Source organism: Ochotona curzoniae, unplaced genomic scaffold (assembly GCF_017591425.1).
Source record: "Ochotona curzoniae isolate NIBS_2020 unplaced genomic scaffold, NIBS_Ocur_1.0 contig_2599, whole genome shotgun sequence".
Taxonomy (NCBI): domain Eukaryota; kingdom Metazoa; phylum Chordata; class Mammalia; order Lagomorpha; family Ochotonidae; genus Ochotona; species Ochotona curzoniae.
Genome location: NW_024465520.1, coordinates 8,400,354 through 8,414,245, shown reverse-complemented (window position 1 = coordinate 8,414,245; position 13,892 = coordinate 8,400,354). Strand labels below are relative to the sequence as shown.

At 39.4% G+C, this 13,892-nt stretch overlaps 1 protein-coding gene across 1 annotated transcript; it reads right to left on the bottom strand.

The window, feature by feature from the left end:
- Positions 1–1,193: 1,193 nt before the first annotated feature.
- LOC121152741 (arylacetamide deacetylase-like) lies at positions 1,194–12,458 on the bottom strand. The gene is made up of 5 exons (XM_040974925.1): positions 12,192–12,458; positions 9,923–10,142; positions 6,573–6,642; positions 4,855–5,026; positions 1,194–1,848 (listed from the first exon to the last, which is right to left on the bottom strand). The coding sequence occupies exons 1-5, from the start codon at positions 12,327–12,329 to the stop codon at positions 1,252–1,254; spliced, it is 1,197 nt and encodes a 398-aa protein (XP_040830859.1). The 5' UTR covers positions 12,330–12,458; the 3' UTR covers positions 1,194–1,251.
- Positions 12,459–13,892: the final 1,434 nt, after the last annotated feature.

Here is a 13,892-nt window from a genome sequence, read left to right as displayed (position 1 = left end):
AAGTAGGGATGGGACAGTGCTGTGGGGATTAAACCCATTTAAAATACACCAAAGCAATGTTTCAATTTTGCCTGGTATCTGCCCAATATGTGTTTCTTCCTGAAATTAGCCGAACAGAGAAATAAAGAAAATTTGCTTTCCTGAGGCTAGGATGAGCCATTTTGTTGCAAGACTGCCTTTCTCAGGGCCCCAGCAAGCTCATCAATGATTATTTACAGTATGGTCAGCAGGGCTTATTCTCTGAGTTCTAACAGTGTGACCATTTAACTTTGGCTTTCCTTCCACTTTACACTTAATATCTTAGACATTAGATTTTGGTGTTTAATACAGTATGCACTTTATCACTCTTGTCTGTCACTAAAAGTGGAAAGATATTGTCACATGCTCATTCCTTATGAAGCTTCCCATTTTCAACTTGTCACAAGATCCAAGCCAATTTTTAAGCGATTTATCCTTAGCACTACTTTTGGTATTTCATATCATTAGTAGTTTTGTATAAAGAAGTGATTTATACTGATAGGCAAATGACAATGTGATGCTGCAAAACGTTTTTAAAATGGATTTGAAGGGCCCAGCACGGTGGCCCAGTGGCTAAAGTCCTCTCCTTGAACACGCCAGGAACCCATACGGGCTCCAGTTCTAATCCCAGCAGCCCCGCTTCCCATCCAGCTCCCTGCTTGTGGCCTGGGAAAGCAGTCAAGGATGGCCCAAAGCCTTGGGACCCTGCACCCGCGTGGAAGACCTGGGAGAAGTTCCTGGCTCCTGGCTTCGGATTGGCTTAGCTCTGGCCATTACAATCACTTGGGGAGTGAATCAGTGGACAGAATATCTTCCTGTCTTCTCTCCTCCTCTCTGTATATCTGAATTTGCAATAAAAATAAATAAATCTTTAAAAAATGTTAGTAAACCCATGTGAACTAAAACTTTGGTATTTTAGCAACAATGGGTTTATTTTTAACCACTCAGTCATCTTCAATAATTTTCAGCAGGCTGCTGCAATTGTAAGTTAGAGATGAAATAATAAGAGCTCACATATTAAAGTATATATTTTCATAGAAGTGAATTAATAATGCTTAAGGATTAAAATAGAAAACATGCTACCATTAAGAGACACAAACACACATACACGCACCCTACTGTGAGTATCAGAACCTTAGGGTCACAAATAATAAACATCAAATCAAAAATTTTCACAAATGAGTTTCCACTCCATGATTTAAATATTTTAATAAGCAATTCCTCAGATTGTTGCTATAGATTTTCTTTTAACCAATCAATATAATGATTTATTATTCTATGACTAATTTTCAAATCCAGAAGAAAGAATGCGCCATGGTATCCATCATCTACATGGTTATGAGTGACCTCAACGCCAGCGTCCTGGAGTCGGGTCACATACATGATTCCATCATCTCTCAGGACATCATACTGACAGGTCACGACATAGGTCCTGGGCAAGCCACGCAACCGAGCGTCATCAGCCAGCAGAGGCGCTGCTCTCACATCTAGGATCCCTGGGAATCTTTTTGCCACATCAGAACTACCATGGATTGGTTTCTTGTAAATGTGTCCTTTCTTGAACTTCTCAGGGAGCAAGGAGCTCCAATTAACAAATTTGAACAGGTGGCTTGATTCAGCTGGGACAAGCTGACCGAGTAAGATGGCATTTTCAAGTGATCTGTCTGTGGTGAAATAGTCATACCAGCCCTTGGCTACTTCTGATTTGCGCAGGGTTGGAAAATGCGAGTTTTCTCGGTATGATGGTGTGTTCATATCAAGAATCTGGAGGATAGGATATATTAGAGCCTGGGTCTTGAGTTTGATCTTGACGCTTGGATCTTCAGTGAGCTGGAAAACAATTTAAAATAAGTTGTTTTAGGAAAGAATTTTCAATTAAAAACGTATTCATTAAAATACAATATATCCATATGAAGTGAATAAAAATCTCATACTGATCAGAAACAAGAAAAATATATTGGTGAACTTCTGATTTTGAATACTATAGTGTTTATAATTAATGTTGTCAATATGAGTGATTTGAATTGTACTACTTAATTCATGGGTGGGGAAAGAAGTTGTGCAATCCACTTAAAAAGGAAATCCTACTGTTGAAAACTAGAACTAGCCACTAAAGAAATTTTGTCTCTTTGTCTATAAGTAAAAGATGTGTGTGGTCATATTAATGTCAACAGCGAATTTGGAGAAAGTCCGTGTAACTAAGAATTTTAATTTGGATTTGCAATTGAACAATTAGATCTTGAGCAAACTTTTGTGTCTGTGAAACATAAAGATAAGATTATTTTGTTATTTATGGGGTTGGGGTTGCAGTGTAACAGTTTAACTGTCCACTGTTGATGCATTATATGAGGGTATGGGTTTGAGACCTGGCTGCTCAACTTTTGATTCAGATCCCTGCTAATGTGCCTGGAAAAGCATCAAAAGATGGTCCAAGTGCTTGGGTGTCTGCATCTGTGTGGAAGACCCTGAAGCAGCTCCTGGCTCCTGGCTTTGGTCTGGTGCAGTACTAACTGTTCTGGCCATTTGGAGATTGAGCCAGCAGATAGAAATTAATCAATTAATCTCTCTCTCTCTCTCTCCCTCCCCCTCTCTCTTTCTCTCCCTCTCTCTCTCTTCATCCTCTTTTCTTTGTAACTTTGCCTTTCAAAATAAAAAGAAATTAATAAATCTCTAAAAAGTCTATTTTACTTGACAATCAAAGAGGTAAAGGTAAACAAAGCTAGTGATCTCTATCTTAATATCGATATCAGCTAGGGATGGGCAAAGCTGACACCATGAGCCTGGAACCCAATTCCAAATGGGTGTTATGAGCCTGGGGACTCTGGTTATTACCATGGGCCTCCAAGGGTGCACCTGGCATTGAAAGTGGAGTCCTGAACACAGTACTCTGATAAAAGATGGAGAAGTGCCAGGAGTCACCATGCTCTCACTGTATCATTTCGTCTGCACATTTGAAGACGGAATAATGTCAAATAAGCATGAAGTATGCTGAAAGACTAGAAAAGAATAAATACTGTTTTGCCTTTAGAGGTGCAGACCGTTCATGAACAACATAGCCAGTCTAACTTCAGGAAGTCACGGGGAAAAGGGTTAACCCTATAACCATTTTATGTATGAAACTTCATTTCTTTAGGCAGAATCAGTACCCTTTTTGGTCAAATAAACAGGGATATTAAACACGCACTCTATGTTAACTTAAATTCAAGGCTACAGTTTTCATTACCGAGCTGGTATAAAGCAAATCTTTAAATGCACATGAAGTTTGTTTTACAAACTCTTTTCAGTCACGATGACAGCATCTCTCTCCAGGACCTCACTGAATGAAACAGGTCGTTTATGAGTTCTCCCCTCTTCCGAAGGCCCTTGAATGCATCTACAACCCTGAGAATTTCAAAATTTACTCTGGCAGGAAAGTCTTCTTTGGATTACCGAATGCCTTTGAGGTGCACAATACATATGCTCCTGGTCTTATTTTTGTGGGGTTTATTGCTTTTTTTTTTACTTTAAAAAGTTTTGATACAGAAATTTCCTCTAAATTATTCACTTGACACCATGAAAATTATTAACTTTTTATCTAGGTTCATCATTATCAACACTTTATCTACTCTACCTATCAACAAGCCTGAGCAGTATTTCCTGACATATCCTTTCTATGGCGACATCAAGATACAGCTCAGAGCAATACCCAGACAACAGATTCAGGACTAAAAGATGAATATCAAACTTGTGGAAAAGTGTACATTTGTCTTATTATGTTGCTTAAATCGGGAAAAATTTCCTCTAAACATATGATCATCTGAATTTATACACTTATCAAGTGTATGTTTCTTTACTTAACAAGGAACTGAATCATTTATAATTAGAGGACGTTATTAAATTATAGAAATTACATTGTCTAAATAGATTTCTTTTAAAAAATATTTATTTTATTTTTATTGCAAAGTCAGATATACAGAGAGGAGGAAAGACAGAGAGGAAGATCTTCCGTCCAATGATTCACTCCCCAAGTGACCACAACGGCTGGTGCTGTGCCAATCCAAATCTGGGAGCCAGGAGCTTCCTCCAGGTCTCCCAAGTGGGTGCAGGGTCTCAAAGCCGTCCTTGACTGCTTTCCCAGGCCACAAGCAGGGAGCTGGATGGGAAGCGTGGCTGCCGGGATTAGAACTGGAGCCCATATGGGATCCCTGCATTTTTAAGGAGAAGACTTTAGCCACTAGGCCACCGTGCTGGGCCCCTAAATAGATTTCTTAAAGGGACATTACTTCTAAACATGAGTGAAAAATTTATTTTTCAGGTCAAATAATCAGCATCAGAAGTAATATTTTGAATAATGAGCAAATTATTCACAACTATATAAGATTATTAATTATTAAGAAATAATTTCAAGTGATAATTAAAACATACACAGTTTTAGGTAAATAACAATGAAGATATTTGAAAGCAATTCATAATTCTAAATCATTTCTTCTGCAATAAAAGACTTGGTATAGATTTTTAATATTTTTTTAATGCATGATTTGATTATTGTGAAACTAAAAATCATAGAGAAGGCTCTTCTCTCTGCTGCTTCCCTCTGTAACTGGCCACGATAATCACAGCTCAACCAATCCGGATTCAGGAACTTCTTCTGGGTCTCTCCCATGGATGCAGGGGCCCAAGGACTTGCACCATCTTTCACTGCTTTTCCAGGCCACAAGTATCTAGACCTGAAGAGGATCAGCCAGGCTGGAACCAGTAGCTATGTGGGATGCTGGCACCAGGCAGCAGCTTAGCCTACTGTGCCATGACCTTCACACTGAACACACTTGTTAAAATAAAACAGATTGAATATTTCACCTGCTGAGTCACTGCTGCAGCTAGATTTCCACCAGAACTGCTTCCAGACACACCGACTCTCTTAGGATCTACTCCGTAGTTTTCCAGAATGTCTTGGCGTAAGAACCACTTCAATGAGTTATAGACATCCTCAAACTGAGTGGGAAAAAGATGCTTAGGTGCTTTTCTGTAGCTGTGTGAAAAATAACAATTTTAAATCAGTTATTCTTAATTTAAAAATATGTAGGTGTGCATTTATTCTAAACATTTAAAAAAAACAGGGTGTGCATTTATTCTAAACATTAAAAAAAAACAGAGAAGTTTTTCCTGGACTAAACCTGAGATTTTAGATAGCCATAAATCCACAGACAGCCCTCATGTTCATGATGATGCTTGATAAGGTTTGAGATTATAATATGTCCTTGTACAATTTAAAAGAAAAATAAGACACAGAGAGGGTTGACAGAGGTAACAACGATATGGTACAAAGCATCGTAATGCTCTTAACACTAATATGTGCAATATATGACATTCATTCCATTTATACAAATAAAAATTATTAATAAAAATCAATATAGAACACTACAAAAATCATTGAAAGATCGGGGAAATTTTACAGTAAAAGTCAGCAGGCGCTGCTTGGATAGTTGGAAAGAGAAAGAAGGCATAATGTGCAAGTACACAGCCACCGGCTCAGGTAGGCAGGGACAGTGTGCCAGTGCGCTGGCCCAGGGACGGGGCACGGGACGGGGAGCTGCTTTTCAGAAAGCAATGCCTCCTTTTTAATCTCATCATCTTAGAGATACTTGGGGAAATGTTATATGAAAAGACTCCGCATTATATCATACAACCGTGTTCCTGTTAAAAAAATAAAAAGCTTTCAAAATTCTATTTTTGCTGAAATAAAGACATGAAAAGAAAGCTTATTTTGAACCTAAAAGAAAAAATAGGCGTATAGATCCTTCACAAGCCTTTTCCTACAAGACTGTTTCTGTAATTGTTCCACGTGAGTGGTAACTCATCAATGGGGACAAAAAAAAGGACCTTAGAAATTATCATACTCTTGCTTGATCTAATAATAAAGTTTGTCTGTAGTTATACTACATTGTTTTGGCATAACTTGTTCATTTTTGACTCCTTCTTACATGTTTGTTGCATATTTTTATTAGTCTAGAATGCTTTACACGGAGATAGTTTGCCTATGTTTAATGTGAAGTTGGAGAACTATTTTTAATGAAGTACTCTACTGTGGCTGACAAGCTGTTTCAAATTGTTGTTTATCTTCTAATCTCCAAAACAAGCACATTATGTGAGAAATAGTACACAATTTCCAGGTCACAGGGGCAGAAACCCAAACTAAAAAAAATAGTACTGAATTTGCACAAAGCCCGAGGATAAATTCCAGACCTAGGATTTGAACCTGAATGTAAAACCCAGAAGGCTCTATTCTTATTCTGTTAGGGAAGCTAGCCAAAGAAAACAGCAGAGGTTATTTGTCCCAGAGATATAATAGCTTCATTTGATCATAACCATTTCTAAACTTCCCATTTTTATTCCCATTTAATAAAGCCCGCTAGTTTTTCTCCATTTGTTCCAGGCATGATTCTGTCCACTATGGCCAACCTCTCAGTTTTTATGGAAGCACTTCTGGTAGAATCAAGAAATGACCAGAAAAGCTGATAGCATCTTACTAGATAAGAAATCCGCTCAAATGCCACAGAGATCAACAAGGCTTTTACCTGGCTGAAACGACTACAGCATCAAGTCTCTCAGCTGTCTTTCTTGAGAGGAAGTCATGAGGATACAAAGCTGTAATGAAAGAAAGCAAAATCAGACATTTTTCCAAACGAGCAGATATGCTTTTTGTGAACAGAAATCCTATCTGTATATCTAGCTGCTAATCGATTAGGTTCTGGCAAAAATACTTCTAACATTTGTAACATTTTCTCCTCGCTCTATGATTCTTCTCAATGATTCTCTGTCAGTTTTGTCATTTTCCTGCATTCATGCTTGCTAGTTGCAAATCCCCAAGCTCAGTCTCCATTCTCTTCCTTTAACAGGTCTTAGGTGCTGAAATTACGAACAGGAACCATGTGTATATCAGGAAGCCACTGATGACTGGAGGTAAGGATGGAGGTGACAGGTACACAAGCTAGCAGCAATAATGTGAAATACTCACTTTAGTGAAAGGGGAGGTAAAGAGCAGTTTGGAACAGTAACTTTTATATCAGTAACTTTTCATTGAAAGAGCTCTAGAAAGAGACAAAGGCAAGCATGCAGAAGCCTTTGCGACCGACTGACGTATTCAAGAATAGATTTTTTTGTGTTTGTTTGGTTTCTTTTTTTTCTTTTTTCTTTTTTTTTTGGGGGGGGGGAATGTGTGTTGGTTTCCTTTAGGCTATACTTATTTGTCCCTGAGGTGGTTAAGTGTTCCTTTTTTCAAATAAGAAAGTAAAAAAAAAATGATAAAATATATTTAGTAGTAATAAGAGGAAGAATAAGATGGGAATTTCAGAATAGGAAGTTATCACAGGGCCATTTTTGAGGAGCTATGTAAAGTGTAGAAAATATCAGAGAAGAATCTTTTCACCAAAAAAAAAAAAAGAAAAAAGATTTATTTTAGAAACACAGATTTACAGAGAGAAGGAGTGACAGAGAGAAAGATCTATCCATTGGCTCACTCCCCAAGTTGGCAAAAACCACAGCCTGCAACACCTGTTCCCACATGGGCACTGGTTCAAGTCCCAGCTGCTCCTCTTACTAATCCTGTTTCCTGCTAGTGGCTGGGAAAAGCTACAGAAGACGGCCCGTGTGCTCTTCTGTTCATTGATTCATTCCCCAACTGGCTACAACAGCCGAAGCTGAGCTGATCTGAAGCCAGGATCTTGGAGCCTCTTCCAGGTCTCCCACGTGGGTGCAGAGTCCCAAGGTTTGGGGCTGTGTTTGACTGCTTTCCCAAGCCACAAGCAGGGAGCTGGATGCTAAGCGGGACCACCAGGACACAAGCTGTTGTCCATATGGGATCCCTGCGCATGCAAGGTGAGGACTTAGGTACTAGGCTAGCGTGCGGGGTGCCACATATCGTTTTGTTTGTTTGTTTATTTAAGAACAAAAACAAAACTCTGCTAGTGCACTGGCATACTGGTATAGTTTGTACAAATTTGACATTGACCAGGCCCAGAATGCCTGCCAGCTTCTGGCTGTTTTTCTCCCAGCAGTGTAACACTGGCCTAGGTACAAGGCAACCTAGGCAGTTACCTACACCTTGAGGTTCCCTTCCGATTTCAAAGAAGACACAGATGTCCATGTTTACCAATCATTCAACATAGTAAAATATGAGCACAAGCAACTGGGGAGCAGAAGGAAAGAAAAACGCTAAATTGGAAACAAAAGCTTGAAATGCATAATATGTGCATGTCATGATGTTGACATGGGAAAATGTAAATGTTGTACCCCAAAACTGTTAGAACAGATAAAGAAATTTGGAAAAAATATAGGGTCTGAAACAACCCTTCACAAATGCTAGCTTTTTTATGTACAAGCAGTGATGTTGCTAAGAGATAAATCAAGAAATAAATACCCCTTACAGTATCCACAAAAGATAAAATAGTCAGAAATAACTTTAACTAAAAGAGTGAAAAATTTGCAAAACTTGTAAAACAATCATAAAATTGTCCTCAAAGACACAAATTGTAGGAAATTATTCATTGCTCAGGATTTGGAAGAATTAATGTCATCTAAATGACTGTATACGAACAGTCTACATTTTAAACAGGATAAACTCCCAATGATATTCTTTACAGATGTAGTAGAGGCCGTCCTAACGTGGGATAACAGAATACTTAGAATAGCCAGCGAGCCAGAGGAAAATAAATAAATGAATGAATTAGTAATAAACACATGTTTAAATACAAATTTAATTATAATAAAAGAATGTAAAGATACATATTTTATTTCTTCAGAAAGTGTAATTTCTACAAAAACTTACTGTCAACAAAAAAGATACAATGAGCAGTACAAATTCTCTTATGATGTTTCCAAAATTGAGTGCCGGATATTCTTAATCTTAAATACGCACTTAGTCTTCAGGTTTTTATGTTCATTATAAACGTACTACTTACATTTGGGTGTAAATTTATAAGTTTGCCGCTATTTAAGAGCATCGGGCCAATCTGCTTATGTCCGAGGGCTTGTGACAAATCAACTCTGCATCATAATAAGCATATGCCCCTTCTTCGGGAGCACTTTAATTATAAGTTCTTCTGCAGTGGAGACTCATGGAAATGACCTGCGTTGGGATGTTACGACCGGGTTCGGTGTCACAAACATCAATTTTGTGTAATTTTGTGTAAGCTGAAGGCTCTACCGCCAGGATCACTCCGTTTATTGCTCCAATTTGCATTCCTGACCTAGTACCTCTATCCCTCCTATGACAAGGACACACTCGCCCTCCGATGCGCCCGTTCTCCAACTCCCTTCCTTATCACGCTGCTCAGCTAAACGCTGGACCCCTCTCCAGACTTCAGTCCTTACGTTGCTCCAACATTCCTCTTCCTAAACAACATAATAACTTCTGTTATTAAACTTTTTCTTAGACCTCTCACATATTAATACTTATATAAACCAAAACATACAATAGGCATATTTATAAATGAATAGGATAATGCAATTAAAATATAAGTAAAATTCACACATGTAGATATGTTTATATGAATATATGTTTATTAAATACAACAAATAATTTTTAGTATAAAAATACTTTTGCAAAACCCTGTGCTTCTCTATATAACAATTTCTCATTTCCTGCATATATAAGCTCAGTAAAGAACTACTTTCACTACTTCCATTTATTTTGCCTCTGTTCCGCTTGCTTCATTTTTATTGCCCTGTGACATTGCCTCAAATCTACACTAAAAATAAGTTTCTAAGCTCATGAAACAAGTTCCCTATTTACTTTTGGCATTTATTATTCATTCGTTAAGAAATAGAGGTGATAATGTAATTATTTTAAATTAAATCAGCATCGCTGCAAAGGAAAAACTGTTAGAAAGCTGACAGATTTTGTGACCATTCAACAAATGGCACTTACCAAAACTACCTGAAGACCAACCACCACCGTGAATAAAAAACAAGCCTCTCCTCAGTGCCACAGACTTGCGTTTGGGCACATACACACGGACAGGAATGTTGTTGAAAGTTGTGTCTGTCACGGTGACATTTTCATCAGATGTGGGTGGGACTTCTTGACGTTTTGACAGTGCTGCAATGTTCACAAAACGGTTGGCTCCTAAGAACTCAGAAAATAGATTCTGAAAGAAGATAGAAAACAGCTGCTGAGGTTACAGATATCAAATGTTACCATCGTTTATGAACGCACAAGTGCACATATGTGATCCTCATGGTCCTCTTATATTTTGATAGCCAAATATGGATGAAATAGACATGCTGAAGGTTCCGCTGCTTCACTTTAATAGTTGCCTCAGATTGGGCCGGCAAGGTGGCCTAGCAGCTTAAGTCCTCGCCTTGAACACACCAGCATCCCATATGGGCACCAGTTCTAATCCTGGCAGCTCCACTTCCCATCCAGCTCCGTTTGTGTCCTGGGAAAGTAGTCAAGGACAACCCAAAACCTTGGAACCCTGCACCCATGTGGGAGACCTGGAGGAAGTTTCTGACTCCTGGCTTCAGATCGGCACAGCACTGGCCATTGTGGCCACTTGGGGAATGAATTTTCTGGATGGAATATCTTCCTCTCTGCCTCTCCTCCTCTTTGTATTTTTGACTTTGCAATAAAATAAATAAATCTTTTTTAAAAAAGTTGTTTCAAACTGACAATTTAATGCTAAGACAGTTTGAGTTCATAGTAAGAAGATAAAAGCACTGCACGCAAAAGAAGCTCAGAGTTAGAAGAAATGGATACAGCAACAGTCACAAAATAATATAACTTCACAGTTTTTAAGTATGCACAACTTTGGCCAATATCACTGTTGAGATCAACAGCTTTTGGGGCATGACCAGCTTTTGGGTTGGATTTCATATCAGTACTGAAAGTGGAATAACAAGTGTCTGAACAATTTTTCATTATAGGGAAAAGCCAAAGCCACCGAGAAGACTCTAGCGAGACCAGAGAGAGGCCTGCAAAGCGGTCTGGCTCGGCACGACATGGAGAGGCAAGAAACACAAGGGGTTGACATGTTGTATCTGAGATTCAGCAAACTACATTGGATTTTGTGCTGACAGATATAAAGGAAAAGAAACGCCGTAGTTCTGTATTTCAACCTGGTTTGGCAAAATCACTTCTTTGGAATTTGCTAATTGGACTTTTAATAAAATGTTTTAATAAGAAAGCATTTTTGTGTCTGACACTAAAATTGTTGCCAGCTTCCTGTGACTAATCATGGTGCTATTCATCCTGCTTTGCAAGTTCATGCTTCTTACTCCATCAGACAAAGTAAGCCTTTTTGTTTTCTTTTTTTATTCCCTGAAACTCACAGTGAAACATTTTTTGAGATTGTTTCAGAGTGTATTGTATTTTTATACTTGCAACCCAAACTACCAGAACATGTTCTGTATGTTCGTTGTGTTTTACTTCTGCATTAAAGTACAGTTATAAGCAATCAAAACATTCAACATGAACTCGTGTCGTGTTCTTGGGTTAAGAGTTAAAACACTGTTGAAAAGGTATTTCTCCAATATTAGAATGATTGAGTCAGGACTCTTCAGTTGCAGCATCCATTTTTTTTCCAGGCCTTTTGAAGATCAATTTATGTATTTTTGTTTGAAGAGCAGAGTTTCAGAAAGAGAGGGGGAAAGATAAGAGACTGATTTTCAACCCACTGTTTAAGTACTTCAAGGGCCAGAGCTAGATGGGTATGAAGCCAGGAAGCAAAAGCTTTATCCATGTGGGTGCAGGAATCCCAGTGCTTGGGGCATGCTCCCCTGCTTTCCTAGGCACATTGGCAGGAAGCCGGATCAGAAGAGCGGCAGCCTGGGCTTCTACCTGTGCCCAGAGATGTCAACACCACACACAGAGGCTTTATTTGCCTCTCCACACTGCAGGTCCCATCAGCTTCCTCTTAAAGTAGATCTTGGGAGACAACAACTGCTTGCTCAGACAGCTGAGTCCAACCTCCCACTTTGAGAAACGAGGTTGTTCCCAGCTCCATGCTTGTGCGTGACTGGCTGGCTAGTTATCTGCATTTCTGTTTAGCAAACAAGATAAATAAATAAAATATTTACAATAAATTCTTAAACTAATTTTAACAGCATATGTTCCAAATGAGTTGAAATTAAAGTCATATTTTCTTCTTATCATGATACTATTAATCATTGACAGAACGTAAGAGATCTGAACTTACCAAATACGCTACTGTTTTTGAGACTGCGATCATCCATGTCAGTTTCCATGGTTCCTCGATATTATCAGGGAGAGGAGTGTAAACATAGTAGGCTGCGAGGACCCCCACAGTCAGAAGCAAGATGATCTTTTTTCCCATGGTGGTTCTCTTCTCCTCTTTCTACATTGGCAAGTTCACTTTTAAATCACTCAGAAGTTGAATTTTCATTGTGTCTTAAGCTTCCTCATGTACCGCTGCATAACTTCCTGAAGACAAATTCCAAAGTTCAGTTTGCTTTTGTTGAGCAATTCAGACATTGTTAGAGAGGTCCAAAGGAGAAAGCTCTGAAGCGAGTAACAGCTATCTGCAACATTATTGCCCTTTCAATCAATCTGCTCTGAACATTTGCCAGCGAAGTTGTTAGGACAGAAATGGCATCACTGTGGGTATGAATGGAAGCCTGCAGGAGCACAGCCTCAAGATAACCACATGCCTAAGAGGCCCTGGTCCACAGCCAGTCGGAGTGCACAAATGAATTCTGTCTATACATAAGTGACACTGCCTGTGGTCCAGTGTCCTACAGGACATTTTCCCTGCTGGGAGAATCTTTACACTTCTTCTTTCTCTCCTTACACAAACACAGGGCTCCCACAGACTCCTCCACTGTCTTCATGATTGCACCTGCTCCAGATGTCACAGAATTGGCACAGTGGATGGTCTATCAGACTGGCTTCTTCATTCAGCAACCTGCTGGTAATGGTCCTTCATGTTTTTGCCTGGTAGCACTTCATCTCTGTTGTGGAATGAAGCGTCATTGTGTGTGTGTGTGTGTGTGTGTGTGTGTGTGTGTGTGTGTGTGTGTGTGTGTGTTGGCTCATGGAAGAACACTGGGGGTCTGTCCACATCTGGACGATTACAAGCAGCCACCAGGGTTGATGTGCAGGTTTGGTTTGGGAACCATATAGCAAGAATTCAAGAACAGAGATGCTGTCTTGCAGAAGAGCTGCACAGCTGTGCACATCCAGAAATGGGACCACATCATTCTGAGGTCCCCAGAAACAGTGACCATCCCTCCTGCAGCCCACATGTTTACCTTCTCAGCTCCCTCACCATCCCTCCTGCAGCTTATAATTTGCAGCTTCCATTCCACCATGTGGACCTCCACACATCCCAGCCTGAGATGTATTTAAAGCTCTACCTCAAACCAAACGCTAGGCAAGATTCCAAGACCTCCTCTTGTCTGCAGTCTTGCCTGCTCTTTGCACAGCGTTCTGCCTCTGAACCCTGCCCTGTACCTGCCCTCCAACTCCTCCTCCGGGCACACATCACCAGGTTATGTTTTATTGTCCATGTTTTACCTAACTAGCAATGGTCACATCTGCCCATCCAACGATTTGTTCCCTTGACCAGACACCCATTTTCTGTTTTAAATGAGAGAACACTGTTGTTCTCTGTGATGAAATTTTTCATTCTACTTTTCACGTAATCTGACAGTTTACAACTGATCTCTGGCCTTAACTACTCCCTTTGCTCGTCTTATCATACTACCTGAACATGTAGGGGTGCTTTCTGATTGAAATATCCACAAAGTGCAGAAAAAAAAGAAGTCTGAGAAACAGCAGGAAGAGAGAGGGGGAGGACAAAAACAAGGCATCTTGCTAACTGTTTATAATGGCTGCCCTTGTTTCTACTTAAGGCCCTATTTGATGGAGGGAATGCTCG

Excerpts from the sequence above, each read along its gene's own strand:
- LOC121152741 (XM_040974925.1), bottom strand. The coding sequence starts at position 12,329 with ATGGGAAAAAAGATCATCTTGCTTCTGACTGTGGGGGTCCTCGCAGCC. Across the intron at positions 6,643-9,922 it reads TTGGTCTTCAGGTAGTTTTG|CTTTGTATCCTCATGACTTC; the intron begins GTAAGTGCCATT and ends CTTTCATTACAG. Across the intron at positions 1,849-4,854 it reads CTGCAGCAGTGACTCAGCAG|CTCACTGAAGATCCAAGCGT; the intron begins GTGAAATATTCA and ends ATTGTTTTCCAG.